General features: G+C 54.9%; 1 protein-coding gene across 5 annotated transcripts in view; it reads right to left on the bottom strand.

The window, feature by feature from the left end:
- TXNRD3 (thioredoxin reductase 3) overlaps positions 1-14,415 on the bottom strand; it is a 34,608-nt gene that overhangs the window by 6,377 nt on the left and 13,816 nt on the right. For 4 of the 5 annotated variants that reach the window (XM_069562036.1, XM_069562039.1, XM_069562037.1 and 1 more), the window contains exons 6-13: positions 14,199-14,318; positions 11,923-12,065; positions 11,639-11,754; positions 10,577-10,802; positions 9,770-9,862; positions 4,356-4,432; positions 3,461-3,617; positions 2,740-2,847 (exon numbers count right to left, since the gene is read on the bottom strand). In XM_069562036.1, coding sequence (XP_069418137.1) covers positions 2,740-2,847; positions 3,461-3,617; positions 4,356-4,432; positions 9,770-9,862; positions 10,577-10,802; positions 11,639-11,754; positions 11,923-12,065; positions 14,199-14,318 — 1,040 coding nt within the window. The remainder of the gene's footprint in view (positions 1-2,739; positions 2,848-3,460; positions 3,618-4,355; positions 4,433-9,769; positions 9,863-10,576; positions 10,803-11,638; positions 11,755-11,922; positions 12,066-14,198; positions 14,319-14,415) is intronic. The other variant, XM_069562038.1, reaches the window with a different exon arrangement.

The following is a 14,415-nucleotide window of genomic DNA, read 5'->3' as shown; positions in this document are numbered from 1 at the left end:
CTTTGATATCATACATACAAGTTCTTATCACAGATCAAAGTCCAGAGGACTTTATGGCATGAGTTTTGTGAATGAATTCCATTTTCTTATCTCGTCTTACTGAAAGAGATGGGAATACCAGACCACCTAACCTGCCTCTTGAGAAATCTGTATGCAGGTCAGGAAGCAACAGTTAGAACTGGACATGGAATGACAGACTGGTTCCAAATAGGAAAAGGAGTACGTCAAGGCTGGATATTGTCACCCTGCTTATTTAACTTCTATGCAGAGTACATCATGAGAAACGCTGGGCTGGAAGAAACACAAGCTGGAATCAAGATTGCCGGGAGAAATATCAATAACCTCAGATATGCAGATGACACCACCCTTATGGCAGAAAGTGAAGAGGAACTAAAAAGCCTCTTGATGAAAGTGAAAGAGGAGAGTGAAAAAGTTGGCTTAAAGCTCAACATTCAGAAAATGAAGATCATGGCATCTGGTCCCATCACTTCATGGGAAATAGATGGGGAAACAGTGGAAACTGTCAGACTTTATTTTTGGGGGGGGCTCCAAAATCACTGCAGATGGTGACTGCAGCCATGAAATTAAAAGACACTTACTCCTTGGAAGAAAAGTTATGACCAACCTAGATAGCATATTCAAAAGCAGCGACATTACTTTGCTGACTAAGGTCTGCCTAGTCAAGGCTATGGTTTTTCCTGTGGTCACGTATGGATGTGAGAGTTGGACTGTGAAGAAGGCAGAGCGATGAAGAATTGATGCTTTTGAACTGTGGTGTTGGAGAAGACTCTTGAGAGTCCCTTGGACTGCAAGGAGATCCAACCAGTCCATTCTGAAGGAGATCAGCCCTGGGACTTCTTTGGAAGGAATGATGCTGAAGCTGAAGCTCCAGTCCTTTGGCCACCTCATGCGAAGAGTTGACTCATTGGAAAAGACTGATGCTGGGAGGGATTGGGGACAGGAGGAGAAGGGGGCGACAGAGGATGAGATGGCTGGATGGCATCACGGACTCGATGGAAGTGAGTCTGAGTGAACTCCGGGAGTTGGTGATGGACAGGGAGGCCTGGCATGCTGCGGTTCATGGGGCCGCAAAGAGTCGGACACAACTGAGCGACTGAACTGAACTGAACTGAACTGCGGCTACCCTCACCTTTTCTCCTTAATTTCCTCACTTGAAAAGATACAATATGTGGATTTATGTGAGGTTTCCTCAAGTCTCTTTATAATAGGAATATCAAAAATACTAATAGATCAAATTTTCAGTCCTGCAAAATGCAAAAGTGAAAGTCTAGACTAGGTGTGCTGATGTGCAGGGGGCCTTAGGAGAGGCCCGAGAGTGACCCCAAGACGGGGGCTCCTATAGACACAGCCCTCCGTCTGGGCCGCAGCCTCCTGCACTCCCTCTCACGTGCCTTTGTAACTAAGTGTCAACTCCACGATGGCTACCGCCACTTGTCAGAGACCCGAGTGAAAGCTCACCACTCACACAGGTGGTTCATTATTCCCAGGAGTTAATTATAAACACCGATCAAATTACGTCCTCTGAAATGGAAACTTCTCACTGAAAACACCACCTAAACAACAGCCCCTGAAAATGCGGTGGTCCTAACCCTCTGACCCCCTTCATCCCCCAACCCTCCCACGTGGGGAGAAGGGCAGGAGAAAGCTACTCGGACCACCCACCACATCATAGAACACACCATGAGGCGGCGTGACCAGACGGGCAAGGGTGGAGCAGAGCAGAGAGCAGCTCTGGGGGCGTCAGTATGGCCCACTACCCCGCAGCGCTGCAGCCCTGGAACCGCCCCTCCCGAGCCTGCAGACAGGGCGAGGGCTCCCAGAACCATTTCTTGAGCCTGGCCCCGCTGCGCCACGTGGGGAAGGTGGACAGAGCCAGCTCGGGCCAGCAAACGTCCCCACGGTGTGCGACTGACGAACACTGGGTGAGTCAGCTCCTCCAAAGACCAGAACTGGCAGTGAACTTGCAGTGGGGGGAGGCCACGTGCACGTGGCTGCCACAGGCACCTGTTTCTGCAGGAACATAAGTGTGACCTGCGAGAGTGTGTGTGCACACACATGTACACATGCACACACACACACGCACAGACACGTGCACACATGTGCACACATGGGCATGCACACGCCCACATGTACACATGGACGAACACACGTGCAGCACATATACATACGTGCATGCGCACACGCCTGTACACATACGCACGTGCACACATGCACACCTGGACGTACACACGTGCATGCACACACGCACATACACATACGCGCATGCACACACACACCTGGACATACACACGTGCACGCACATGCACGCACACACACGTACACACGTGCATACACAGGTACACATGGACTACGCATGTGTGCACGCACACACACGCACACGTGAACCCCAGCAGGAGAGGAGGAGCTGCCGTGAACCCCAGCCCCTGGTGCCCGCCCCCCGGGATACGGCGCACTCCCCCAGAGGCCTCCCGCCGCAGATGCTGCCTGTGCAAGTCGCTGTGTGCACAGTCTGAGTCCTTCTTCCCAGCTGTGCGACGGTCACACTCTGCTAGAGGCAGGGCTTACAGTATTTACTTTCCAACTTTCCCAAAGCAGGGATATAATTTCTGACAATGCAGCCGTCACAGGAGCTTGCAGAAGCACAGAATAAGAAGTGCCCGACGGGGGAAGCCGTGGCTCAGGGGCAAGGCCTGAGAATGCACCGGCCGCGCAGCTTACACCCAGATTCTCCGCCTGGCACACCTCGCCAGCCTTCTCCTCTGAGTACCCACAGCAGCCGTACTCCAAGGGCGTGAACACCACGGTGGGGACGTTGACGTAGTCACACTGCAAGACAGAATGCTCGTGTCTCGTTTTGTCCTGTTTTTTACAGTGAAAATCCGCACGACGTACATTTATAAACAGAAGACAGACAAGCACAGCCCAGTGCAGGTGACCACCAGCCACCGTGGTTCGGGGAACCGAGTCACTGAGCCGACGGGGAGCCCCGACTCTGGTCGCTTCAGTGAGACCGGGACCCCCAGCCATGCACAGGACCGCACCCCTGCAAGGATGAGCAGGAGGCCCTTCTGCCACATCGGGCAGAGCGACAGGCCGGCCTGCCCAGGGGAGACGGCCACGCACTGAGCCCATCTGATCCCGAGCTGCGTGGCCCTGCCCCCGGTGCTGGAGCAGCAACCCACCCAGGACGCGTTCCCTGACCCCTCCGGTAAGAAGACAAGATGGCCCCACCTAGGTGCCCCCGCGTCACCCAGGACAACACCCTGCATGTAAGACGCTCATAAAGCATTTACTCAAAACCATCAGCAAACGGTAGGGAACTGCACACGACACGGGGGGTGCCTTCCCAGCAAAGCGAGCACGCAGTGCACACACTGACTTTCCTCTCATCATGACTGTGACTCAGACGTTGTCCCAAAGACAGCAGTGAGAAACTTACCTTCTCTGATCGGCCCCCAAAAAGCCTTCGCGCCAGCAGCTTGCCCGCCTGCACGGCGACCGGGGTGAGCTGCGGCTTGCCCTCCAGGACGTCCCCGACAGCGTAGACATAGGGCACACTGGTCTGCTCCTCGCCGTTTACTGGGATCTTGCCCGTCCTGTTGTGTCCAGGGAAGAAAAAATATTACAACTGACTGCACTGCTGAAGCAGACGCTCTTCCACCAAGTGTCCCTGGAGCCACGTCTCGGACAAGCCACTGCCTGCCTTCTGAGCGCTGAGGACAGCGCCAGAGCGGAACACGCTGCTGCTGCTGCTGCCGCTGAGTCGCTTCAGTCGTGTCCGACTCTGTGCGACCCCACAGACGGCAGCCCACCAGGCTCCCCCGTCCCTGGGATTCTCCAGGCAAGATCACTGGAGTGGGTTGCTATTTCCTTCTCCAATGCATGAAAGTGAAAAGTGAAAGTGAAGTCACTCAGTCGTGTCCGACTCTTTGCGACCCCACGGACTGCAGCCTACCAGGCTCCTCCGCCCATGGGATTTTCCAGGCAAGAGTACTGGAGTGGGTTGCCATTGCCTTCTCCAAGAGTTGAACATACTGCTTTGGAACTTTCCTCTTTGCCTGATCAAGGACAGACAAATTCATTCTAAACAGAAAGTAGATGCATACATTTCCACAATTATTTTTTACAAGTAACTGCTTAATGCATGACATATTTAAGGAAAACATTAAGAGTTATCAACTGATTAATGAAATAACTGATAATACAGAGCTGACAGATTACTTATTACAAAATAAATTCAGAGCACCTCAGTAATTAAATCAGAATTTCCCAGGGGCGATCTGCGGAAACACCGAGCTTTGAGCAGGGCTGGGCACTAACACCAGGGTACTTACTTCTCACTGATGTTCACACCAATCTTCTCCAGCCCTAACTTCTTCGTGCAGGAGTCACGACCAATTGCTAACAAAACCTGTGTTTAGAGAGACGGCAGAAACACAGATCATCAACGCCAGGAGCGAAAACAAGAGCATCACGAGGAATCCTTCCGACGCTGACAGGAGAGCAGCAGAACGTCACCACCAGCCTATGCCAGCCAGCCTCACAGTTTAGACGGAACAGACGCCTGCAAACACAGACTGCACCAAACCCGCGCCCACAGGACTCCGCGACCCCACGGCACAGGCCGCACCATGCCCCTCCCCTAATTCACGCCGAGGCACTGACCCTCAGGACCGCGGAACGCGACTCTATTCGGAGACGGGCCTTTACAGAGTAGGTCAAGGTACAACAAGGCGATTGTTCAGTCGAGAAGTCTTGCCTGACTCTGTGTGACTGCATGACCTTGTAGCCCGCCAGACTCCTCTATGGATTTCTCCAGGCAAGAATACTGGAATGAATGGGTAGCCACGCCCTTCTCCAGGGGACTGAACCCTTGTCTCCTGCACTTGGAGGCGGGCTTTTCTACCAGGGAAGAGCGGTCCTAGTTCAGAACATAACAAAGTACCCCGGGTGAGGTTCCTCTCGGTTCTGGAGGTCAGACTCCTGAGACCGAGAGTCCGCGGGTCCGTCTCCCCTGAGGCCTCTCTCTTCGGGGCGCAGGTGGTCACGCTCTCCCTGTGGCGCCATGTGATGGACCCCCGACGCCATGGCAGCTCACCGAGACCAAATCCACGGTGTGTGAACGTCTCCATGAGTCACCTCTAGAGCCAGGTGATCTTGTTAGTAAAGCGTATCCGACACTTAAGAAAAACACCGGCGACACAAAAAGCCTACAGGACGCGAGAGAGGGACAGCACCCCAAGGCCTGCTTGAGAGGCGTGAATGCCGGACACAAGGTCAGACAAGGGCAGTAAAAAGAGAGAAAACTCGAGAGGACACCCCTGGTGGCCCAGTGGTTAAGAATCCACCTGCCAACGCGGGGCACATGGGTTCGATTCCTGGTCTGGGAAAAGCCCGCGTGCCGAGGGACAACCAAACCCCTGGGCCACAGCTACTGAGTCTGGATGCTCCAGAGCCCACGCGCGGCAACAAGAAAGGCCGCTGCAGTGAGAAGCCCACACAGGGCGAGGAAGACTGCCCCCACTCGCTGCGACTAGAGAAAGCCCGCACACTGCAACGGAGACCCAGCGCGGCGAAGCATCAGTAACCCAAAACCAGAGAAAATCGGAAGCCAGCACTCCCCACGGACGCAGACGCCAGATGTCTAACGGAGGCCAGCAAATAAAATAGGGCAGCATAAATAAAGGATAATTGATCGTGACCAAGTATTTTTTGTCACAAAATACAAATCTGGTTTAACATACAAAAACCAATCAATGGAATTCATCATTTGAACAGAAACTAATCCCAACAGAAGCTGGGACAGCATTTGACAAAACTAAGCACCCTTGAGGATTTCAATAAAATCCTCGGTGCTCTGGGACTAGAAGCATGCGTCCCCAGCTGACAGAAGGGTCTGCAGAACCCTGAGGGTGTACACGCTCGCAGCGGAGAGAGGCCGCCTCACTCGCCCGAGAAGGGAGACCCTCACGGCCTCCGTTCAGCACCACGTGGAGGCCACAGCCGGGGTGACGAGGCAAGAAAAGGAGATGAGATGCGCACAGACTGGGAAGAAGAAACAAAACCGCTGTTTCATGCAGAGCAAACCCTGAGAGGGTCAACACAGAAAAGCCATCTGCATTTCTACGCACAACATTTAAAACCTTAAACTATCATCTGCAGGAGGTTAGAGACGTGAAGCACTTAGAGATACAGTCAACAGAATCCTGAAAGGCCTCCAGAGAAAAAGGGCAAAACGTGGCTGAGAGAAACTAAAGAACTCGCAAACAGAATAAACGGAAAGACACAGAGGTTCGTGTGCAGGGAAATCAGCGCTGCTGATTCAAGATGACAGTTTCACCGAACCCATCTACATAAGCAGTACAATCTCAGTCAAAATCCCAGCAGGCTTCTTCTTCAGAATTGGAAAGCTGGCTTTAAATTTACGTGGAGGAAGCCACCTAAGTGTCCATGGACAGATGAATGGCTAAAGATGTGGTGAACATATACAGTGGGATACTACTCAGCCATAAAAAGGCATCGCGCCACTGCAGCAACGCGGTGGACACAGAGACTATCACCCCAAGTGAAGCGCATCAGACAGAGACAAATGTCGCCTGGTATTGCTCACATGCAGAACCTTAAAGAAATGATACAAAGGAACTTCTTCAAAAAGCAGAAGCAGACTGCCAGACACGGAAACAGACCTCAGGCTGCCACGGGGGAAAGGCGCGGAAGGGGCAGGTCAGGAGTTCGGGGCTAGCAGACACACAGGGCTACACATAAATAGAGAGTCAACAAGGACCTACTGCACAGCACAGGAGACTATTCAGGACCTTGTAATAACCTGTAATTGAAAGAGAATCTGGAGACGAACAGGTGTGTAAGAAGCAGCCACCAGCACACACCACACAGCCGGACCCCGAGGCGTGTGGACGGCACAGCTGCAGATCAGCCGTGACCCAACAGGAAAAGCTGGCAGAAAGAAGCAGCCGGCAGAAAGAAACAGCCCTTTGACTGTTAAAGAAAACTGAACATATCTTCACTGAACATTCTAGGCCCACTCTATCAAACATGCAACTTCTATGCAGAGTACATCATGAGAAACGCTGGACTGGATGAAGCACAAGCTGGAATCAAGATTGCAGGGAGAAATATCAATAACCTCAGATATGCAGATGACACCACCCTTATGGCAGAAAGTGAAGAGGAACTAAAGAGTCTCTTGATGAAAATGAAAGAGGAGAGTGAAAAAGTTGGCTTAAAGCTCAACATTCAAAAAACTAAGATCATGGCATCCGGTCCCATCACTTCATAGCAAATAGATGGGGAAACACTGGAAACAGTGACAGGTTTTGTTTTCTTGGGCTCCATAATCACTGCAGATGGTGACTGCAGCCATGAAATTGAAAGACGCTTGCTCCTTGGAAGGAAAGCTATGACCAACCTAGACAGCACATTAAAAAGCTGAGACATCACGTTGCCAACAAAGGTCTGTGGAGTCAAAGCTGTGCGCCATGTACAGATGGGAAGGCTAGGCCATCAAGAAGGCTGAGCACCGGAGAACTGATGCTTCTGAACTGTGGAGAAGACTCTTGAGAGTCCCTTGGACTGCAAGGCGATCCAACCAGCCCATCCTAAAGGAAATCAACCCTGAATATTCACTGGAAGGACTGATGCTGAAGCTGAAACTCCAACACTTTGGACACCTGATGTAAAGAACTGACTCTTTGGAAAAGACCTTGATGCCTGGAAAGATTGAAGGCAGGAGGGGAAGGGGATGACAGAGGATGAGATGGCCGGATGGCATCACTGATTCCATGGACGAGAGTTTGAGCAAGCTCCGGGAGTTGGTGATGGACAGGGAAGCCTGGCAAGCTGCAGTCCCTGGGGTCCCAAAGAGTCAGACGCAACTTAGCGACTGAATGAAAGCAACAGTTCTAGCAGCGCACAAATGCTCCTAGAGAACAGAAGAGGGAACATGTTCCAGACTTCTTCCACGAGCTAGGAAACTTCGACATCAAAGTCTGGGAGGTTCAATATGTGAAATGAAAATTACAAGCCAATATGATTCATGGATAGAGATACAGAAACTTTAAATAGCCAAACCTAAAAATGTATAAAGAGAACCATTTGTTATCCAGCTGGATTTACACCAGTAATACAAAGCTGGCTGTAAACCAACATAAGGCAACACACTAACAGATTAAAGGAAAACAGTAATCATCAACAGCCACAAAGGAGCATTCTCACAGCTGGATACCTGCTTCTGACCTTTAACAACCAAAAACCAAAATAACAGCAACAAAAACGACTTAGCAAACAGAAACAGAAGATGGTTTCTCCACCATGATTAAGAACATGATTAATATCGCCATGATTAAGAACACCGCCGTGATTAACAGTATCCGCCATGATTAAGAATATCTACCAAACCCTATGGAAAACCTTACTCTTCAACCAGGAAACACTGGAAACTGCCCTCCCGACCCCAGAGCCTCGGGGCGGTGGCGGGGGGCGGGGGGGGGGTGGTCCTGGCTGGTGCCCTCACGCAGAAGAGGAGGAGTCAACAGAAGGAAGCAAGGCCTTGCTACGCAGGCATAACAAAGACAACGACAAACCGTTAAGGACACGTGATCAAACGGGCTCAGCGAGATTCCTGAGTGCTGAATCGGATCACGCCATCGCACAGTCACACAATCGAGCAGCCTTTCTATCAGCAACAGACTGTGAGAGACAATGGCACTGTTCCAGAAACACCATTTGTAACTATACAGAAATATGTGAACGCCTAGGAGTGAATCTCACAGAAGATGCTCTTGATGTCTACAGAGAAATGTGCTAACTTTGCTGGGGGCTATTACAGACGGCCTAGGTCAAAGGGCAGATGTATCATGAACCGGAAGCCTGGGTACGGCAGAATCGAGTGCTTCCAGCTGGTTACACACGCATCACAGCCCTGATCGAAACCCCGACAGGGGCTGGCTCTTATGTTTGTTTTCCTTACACCTGTCTTTGGCTCCGGTCATCCTCCCAACATCATTCACTTTTAGTTGAAAAAAATCACGGTCAGAGTATATGAAACATACGTGAATAGTCTGATCCAGGTTAGTGATAAACTACAGTTTACACAAGAAATGCTGGTGTCTGACTTGCATGAGTTTAAGTTATAACGACTGCCACCCAAGGGTCCACGGGCTACTCAAACTGTTTGGAGATTTGACATAGCTTGTTTTTGTTGCTTTTGATTATAAAATATAACCAATGCTTATTGCAAAAATAGTCAAATGCAGAAACGTGTGAGACACCTAACTCCCCAGAAAGCGAGCGCTAAAAGCAGGCAGGCACACCAGCTTCCAGGCTTCCCATGCAGTTTGCTAAAGAGCCCGTCTGCAGGCAGGAGACCTGGGTTTGATCCCTGGGCTGGGAAGATCCCCCGGAGAAGGGAGCGGCTGGCCACTCCAGTGTTCCGGCCTGGAGAATCCCTGGACCGCACCGCCCACAGGGTGGCAAACAGTCGGGCGTGACTGAGCGACTTCCATCCACACCTGCTCCCAGGTTTTGTTCCCTGCGGCTACACACACCCGCGTATCTCAGCACCGTATTCTTCCTGTGCCACCAAAGCCCATCAAATATCAACACGTTCCATCTGTCCTGGAGTCTCACAGAGAGTCAAAAAGTCAACCCTGGTATCATCTCCCCACGTGTTTCATCTGCGCCAATTCACCGGTGTGTCCATCCACCCCCTGCTTGCCCGGCAGACGCTCACCGTGTTGTAAACGCCCTCCATTGTCTCTGTCCCTTCCGTGGATTTAGCCACGACCTTCAGCCTCCCGGGCAGGCCCTTCTCCAGCTGCTGGACCTGGCAGGGACGGACAGTGTGGGGATTCTCTCCGCAGGTGGCACAGCACGGGGGGCGGGGCGCAGGGCGTGTGTACAGGAGGGTGCGTTCCATCTGCACGGAGCAGGGGCGGAGGATGGAGGACCAGCCCGAGGGTGGTCGAGGGACAGACAAGGCCCTGGGTGAGCAGGAAGAGCGGACAGGGAGCCACCGGGGGTCCGTGTGCACCGGGCGACCACCTCCCAAGGATGGAGACAGGCCAGGACGGCAGCGGGAGGACACCGGGCGGGAAGTCAGGAGCTTTATTTTGTCCTGTTGCATTTAAGATGTTGAGAGGCATTCAAGCGGAGACGCCCAGCAGGCAGCTGTATGAACGGGTGTGGAGTGAGGCAGACGCTAGGAGAGCCGTCCGCACTGAGGCGTGACTTGTGGGCAGAGGCGGGGCGGGCAGGGGATGGGAGGGGCACAGCTGGGCGCTGAGGCCCGGGGGCACCCCATCCTCAGCAGCGTGAACAAGGGTAACGTGAGCAGCCCCAGGAGGAGCCTCTCCCTCCTGGAGATGGTGGTCCAGAGGTTAGGACTCGACACCCCCGCGGCAGGGGGCACAGGTTTGATCTCTGGTCGAGGAACTGACATCCCGAACGCCTCAGGACTTTTTAAAAAATCAAACTGAAGGGAAGCTTGTGGAGCTGGACTGGCAGGGAGACGGCCGAAGCGGCCGGAGCCGGGACTCACCTCCACGGGCACGAACTTGCGCAGGAAGCGGACGCCGAGCTGCTGCATGGAGGCGCCCACCTTCTCGGCCATCTCCTGGTCGAAGCCCCGCAGGAGCACCGAGCGCACCATGACCGTGACCTCCAGGCCCAGGCCGGCCAGGAAGCCTGCACACTCCAGCGCCACGTAGGACGCACCCACCACCAGGGTCGTGCCCGGGCAGTAGGGCAGCGAGAACAGGTCGTCGCTGCAGAGAGAAGGGGCTCCACGTGGGACGGTGCCAGGGGCCAGAGCAAACGGCGCTGGGGGAGCGGCCCTCGGGGATCGCAGGCGCGTCCACCGCGGAGGAGGACGCCAGCCAGGGCACTGGGGGTCGCGGGCGCGCCCACCGCGGAGGAGGACGCCAGCCAGGGCACTGGGGGTCGCGGGCGCGCCCACCACGGAGGAGGACGCCAGCCAGGGCACTGGGGGTCGCGGGCGCGCCCACCGCGGAGGAGGACGCCAGCCAGGGCACTGGGGGTCGCGGGCGCGCCCACCGCGGAGGAGGACGCCAGCCAGGGCACTGGGGGTCGCGGGCGCGCCCACCGCGGAGGAGGACGCCAGCCAGGGCACTGGGGTCGCAGCCACGGGCAAAGCCTGTGCTGGGCGTTCACCTGAACAGCCACACAGTGAAGGACGCGTTTCTGAAAGTGCCTCTGGTCGAGGAAGCGTGCAAGTCGTCGGCCTGCTTCATACACTGAGGCCACAGGTCCTCCTGACAACTGTCCACTGGGAATTCCGTTAGATCCCAGCATCGGGACAGCGAGTTCTCCCGGTCACCCAGCCCATCACTATCACACAGACATGAAACCCTGAAGCAGCGTTTGCTGCTTCGCTCTGGGCTCCAGCAAGCGTGGACCAAGGCCCAGACTCACTCTCCCGCCTGGAGGCCTGGAGACACACTGTGTGCGTCTGTGCTCTCAGCTCTGCCTTGCGTGCCCTGCTTGTCGTCAATGCAAATCTCTTGTGAAACGAGACAGGGGTGAATACTCTGGAGACACAAACGTGACGCAACATGCGGGCAGCCGGCCTAGTCATCCCCACCTGGTGATACAGTACTCTCTGTCTCCCGGGATTCCCAAGTAGCGCGGCCTCTGTCCTGTCGCGATAACAAAGTTCGCAGCAGTGTAAAGCGCCTCCTGTCCTTTTTCATTGGTTGCCTTGAAAAAAGCAAAGCAAACTTCACTTTTCTTTCAGTACCAGACTGATCGGACACCAGGACGCTCACACACTGGTTGCAGCCCTCAACATGGGCCACGGAGCCCCAGTTCACGCGAGTGCAGGCACAAGTAAGGGGGGTAACCGATGGGGCCAAAGGCCCGACTGACCTTGACTTTGTGGTGCTCAACAAACTCCCCGTAGGAGTTGACGTAGGTCACTGCGTTCTCCCGCAGGGCCAGCCGGCGGCCCCAGCTCAGCGAGCCGACGTGGCTCTGGATGGCCTCCGTCATAGTGGCCCAGCTGTGCCTCACTGGGGGAGAGACCGGGGCAGGCGGGAGTGAGGGGCTGCACGGCCACCGTGAAGTCACACACGGCACGCACGTCCATCGCTTTAAGGACCCAGACATGAACAGAAGATAATTATTAAGCATCTTCTTACGCCAGTTCCAGCCCCCACGGCTTCCCTGGTGGCTCAGGAGGGAGAGCACCCGCCTGCAGTGCAGGAGACCTGGGTTCGATCCCTGGGTCGGGAAGATCGCCTGGAGATGGAAATGGCAGCCCACTCCAGTGTTCTTGCCTGGAGAATCCCATAGACAGAGGAGCCTGGCAGGCTACAGTCCACGGGGTTGCAAAGAGTCGGACACGACTGAGCAACTAATGCACACAGCTTCTTTCATATTACAAACAGGTAGGAAGCAGAGTTCTGAACATGACGAAAATCCATGGAGCAGGGTGGGAAACTGCCCTCCCACGGCCAGCCCCCAGATCTACAGGTGGGACACGGGTCCCCCGCAGGCAGGGCCGTGACAGTGAACACCAGAGCTCAGCTGAGAGCTCACCCACTTCCTGCTGAAGCCAGGGCGAGGCTGGTGGAATCAAGGCTCCTCCTTACTCCTGGGCCTGCCAGGTGGGGCTCATTTCCTGGATTCACCCCATCTGCTGATGCTCCCCAGGGAAACACTGGTCCAGGGTCCTGTCAGGCTGGGTGAGACCCCCAAACACAAACCCAGCTGACTGGGGGTTCACCCTCGGTCCCATTTGGACCCTGACCCTCCAGTGCGCTCAGGGACCCGCCCACCAGGCTGAGGGACTCCCGAGCACAGGGGAGGACAGACGTCACTGCGTGTGGGGACTCGGGCGGCATCAGCGATTATGGCCCAGACGTCACGTCACGCTTCCTACAACCTCAGCAATAGGACCACAGGTCCAAGACCGTGTGGTCCAGACACTCAGTCTGATGACTATGTTCCCCGACCCCACGCCCCTGATCCTGGGGTTATGACCACCACTGACTAGCTCTCCGCCGGGCTCACGTCCTCTGTCGGCCCCTCTCTCCAGACAGGCCAGGCTCCCAGGCCTCCGAGAACGGCGCGTCTCATGGCCCCGGGGACCTCTGCTTCTGGTTTGTGTGAAAGACACTCTCAGAAGGTCCACAACAGGCCTGCAAGTCAGCACCCCTAGAAGCAGGCTGCACACGGCTCCTGGGGACCCTCCCCCGACCTGCAGAGTCAGGGGCAGGAGCACGGAGGCTGGCACCTAGAGGGCCCCCAGGGCCCTGACGTGGCAGGCCCGTGGAAGGAGCTGCTCCACCACGCCACCCACCCGCCCGGCCGTGCGGCGGCGGCAGCGGCGTCTTCAATTCTGATGGAGAGCCGGTCCCCTGGTCCCTCAAAGGCGGCACAGCTACCCTCACGCGTTCACCTCTCCATATGAGCGTGAGAATAACCCGTCCAGTTCCCAAAGGAAAAAGCATTCTGATGCTTTCCCTGGACTTTCAATAAACTTTACGAAATAACTGAGATAATGTCTCCCCGGTATGCAGACGCTCCCTCGGAAACCAGAGCCTGGCTTGTCGCGCGCGCACACCTCCTTGCGCGTTTTGCACACTCCCAGTGGGGTGTCTCCCAAGTCCCTGCATCGCGCTTGCTGTGGTTGCCATTATTCCTCCTCCTGTGAGCGATCGCTGCTGGTACGGAAGCCCCGCACTCTCTTCCTCAACAGCTTTCCAACCTCACTGCTCTCACGCCCCATTCACTGCTCTGTGTTCCAGGCCTGCCACACTCCTCCGCCTTCTCACACGTGCTCAGAGGCCCCTAGACCACCCCCAGGTCAACGTGAACATCACTCCACCCTGCTCCATCCAGCCTGCCCGCGGCGCTCCACCCCAGTCAGCGCTCTCCTTAGACTCGAAAGCTCCCCCACACTCTGCTGTGTGTCTGGGATGGCCGGAGCTGCAACAACCCTTCCCCAGCCCTAAGGCCCCTGACAGCAGGTCTGCACTGACAGTCTTAAATCCTGGGTCCAGCTGGCACGTGCGAGCTCCTAACGAGTGTTTATTAAACTAACGTAAAAGTCAACTACAGAAACAGGAAGAGCAAGCATTTCTAAGAAACCTATTCTTCCCTCTTTCCTCCTAGTCTGGACGGTTTCGTGCATCACCCACCTTGCTGACTGTACTCCCAGCCGAACTTCCTGGAGTCGGTCAGCGCCTGCCCTAGCAGCGCGGCCTGGTGCATCAGCTTCTTCGGGATACAGCCAACATTCACACACGTGCCACCGAGACCTGAGAGAGAGAGCCGCAGCTGTGATGCTGTGTGCGCGCGCGCGCGTTCACGTGGCTTGTACACATGCGGAGTGGGTGCTCTGAAAACGTGGAAACA

Source organism: Ovis canadensis, chromosome 19 (assembly GCF_042477335.2).
Source record: "Ovis canadensis isolate MfBH-ARS-UI-01 breed Bighorn chromosome 19, ARS-UI_OviCan_v2, whole genome shotgun sequence".
NCBI lineage: Eukaryota > Metazoa > Chordata > Mammalia > Artiodactyla > Bovidae > Ovis > Ovis canadensis.
Note: the sequence above shows the minus strand (reverse complement) of the source record. Positions and strands in the feature narration are given on the sequence as shown.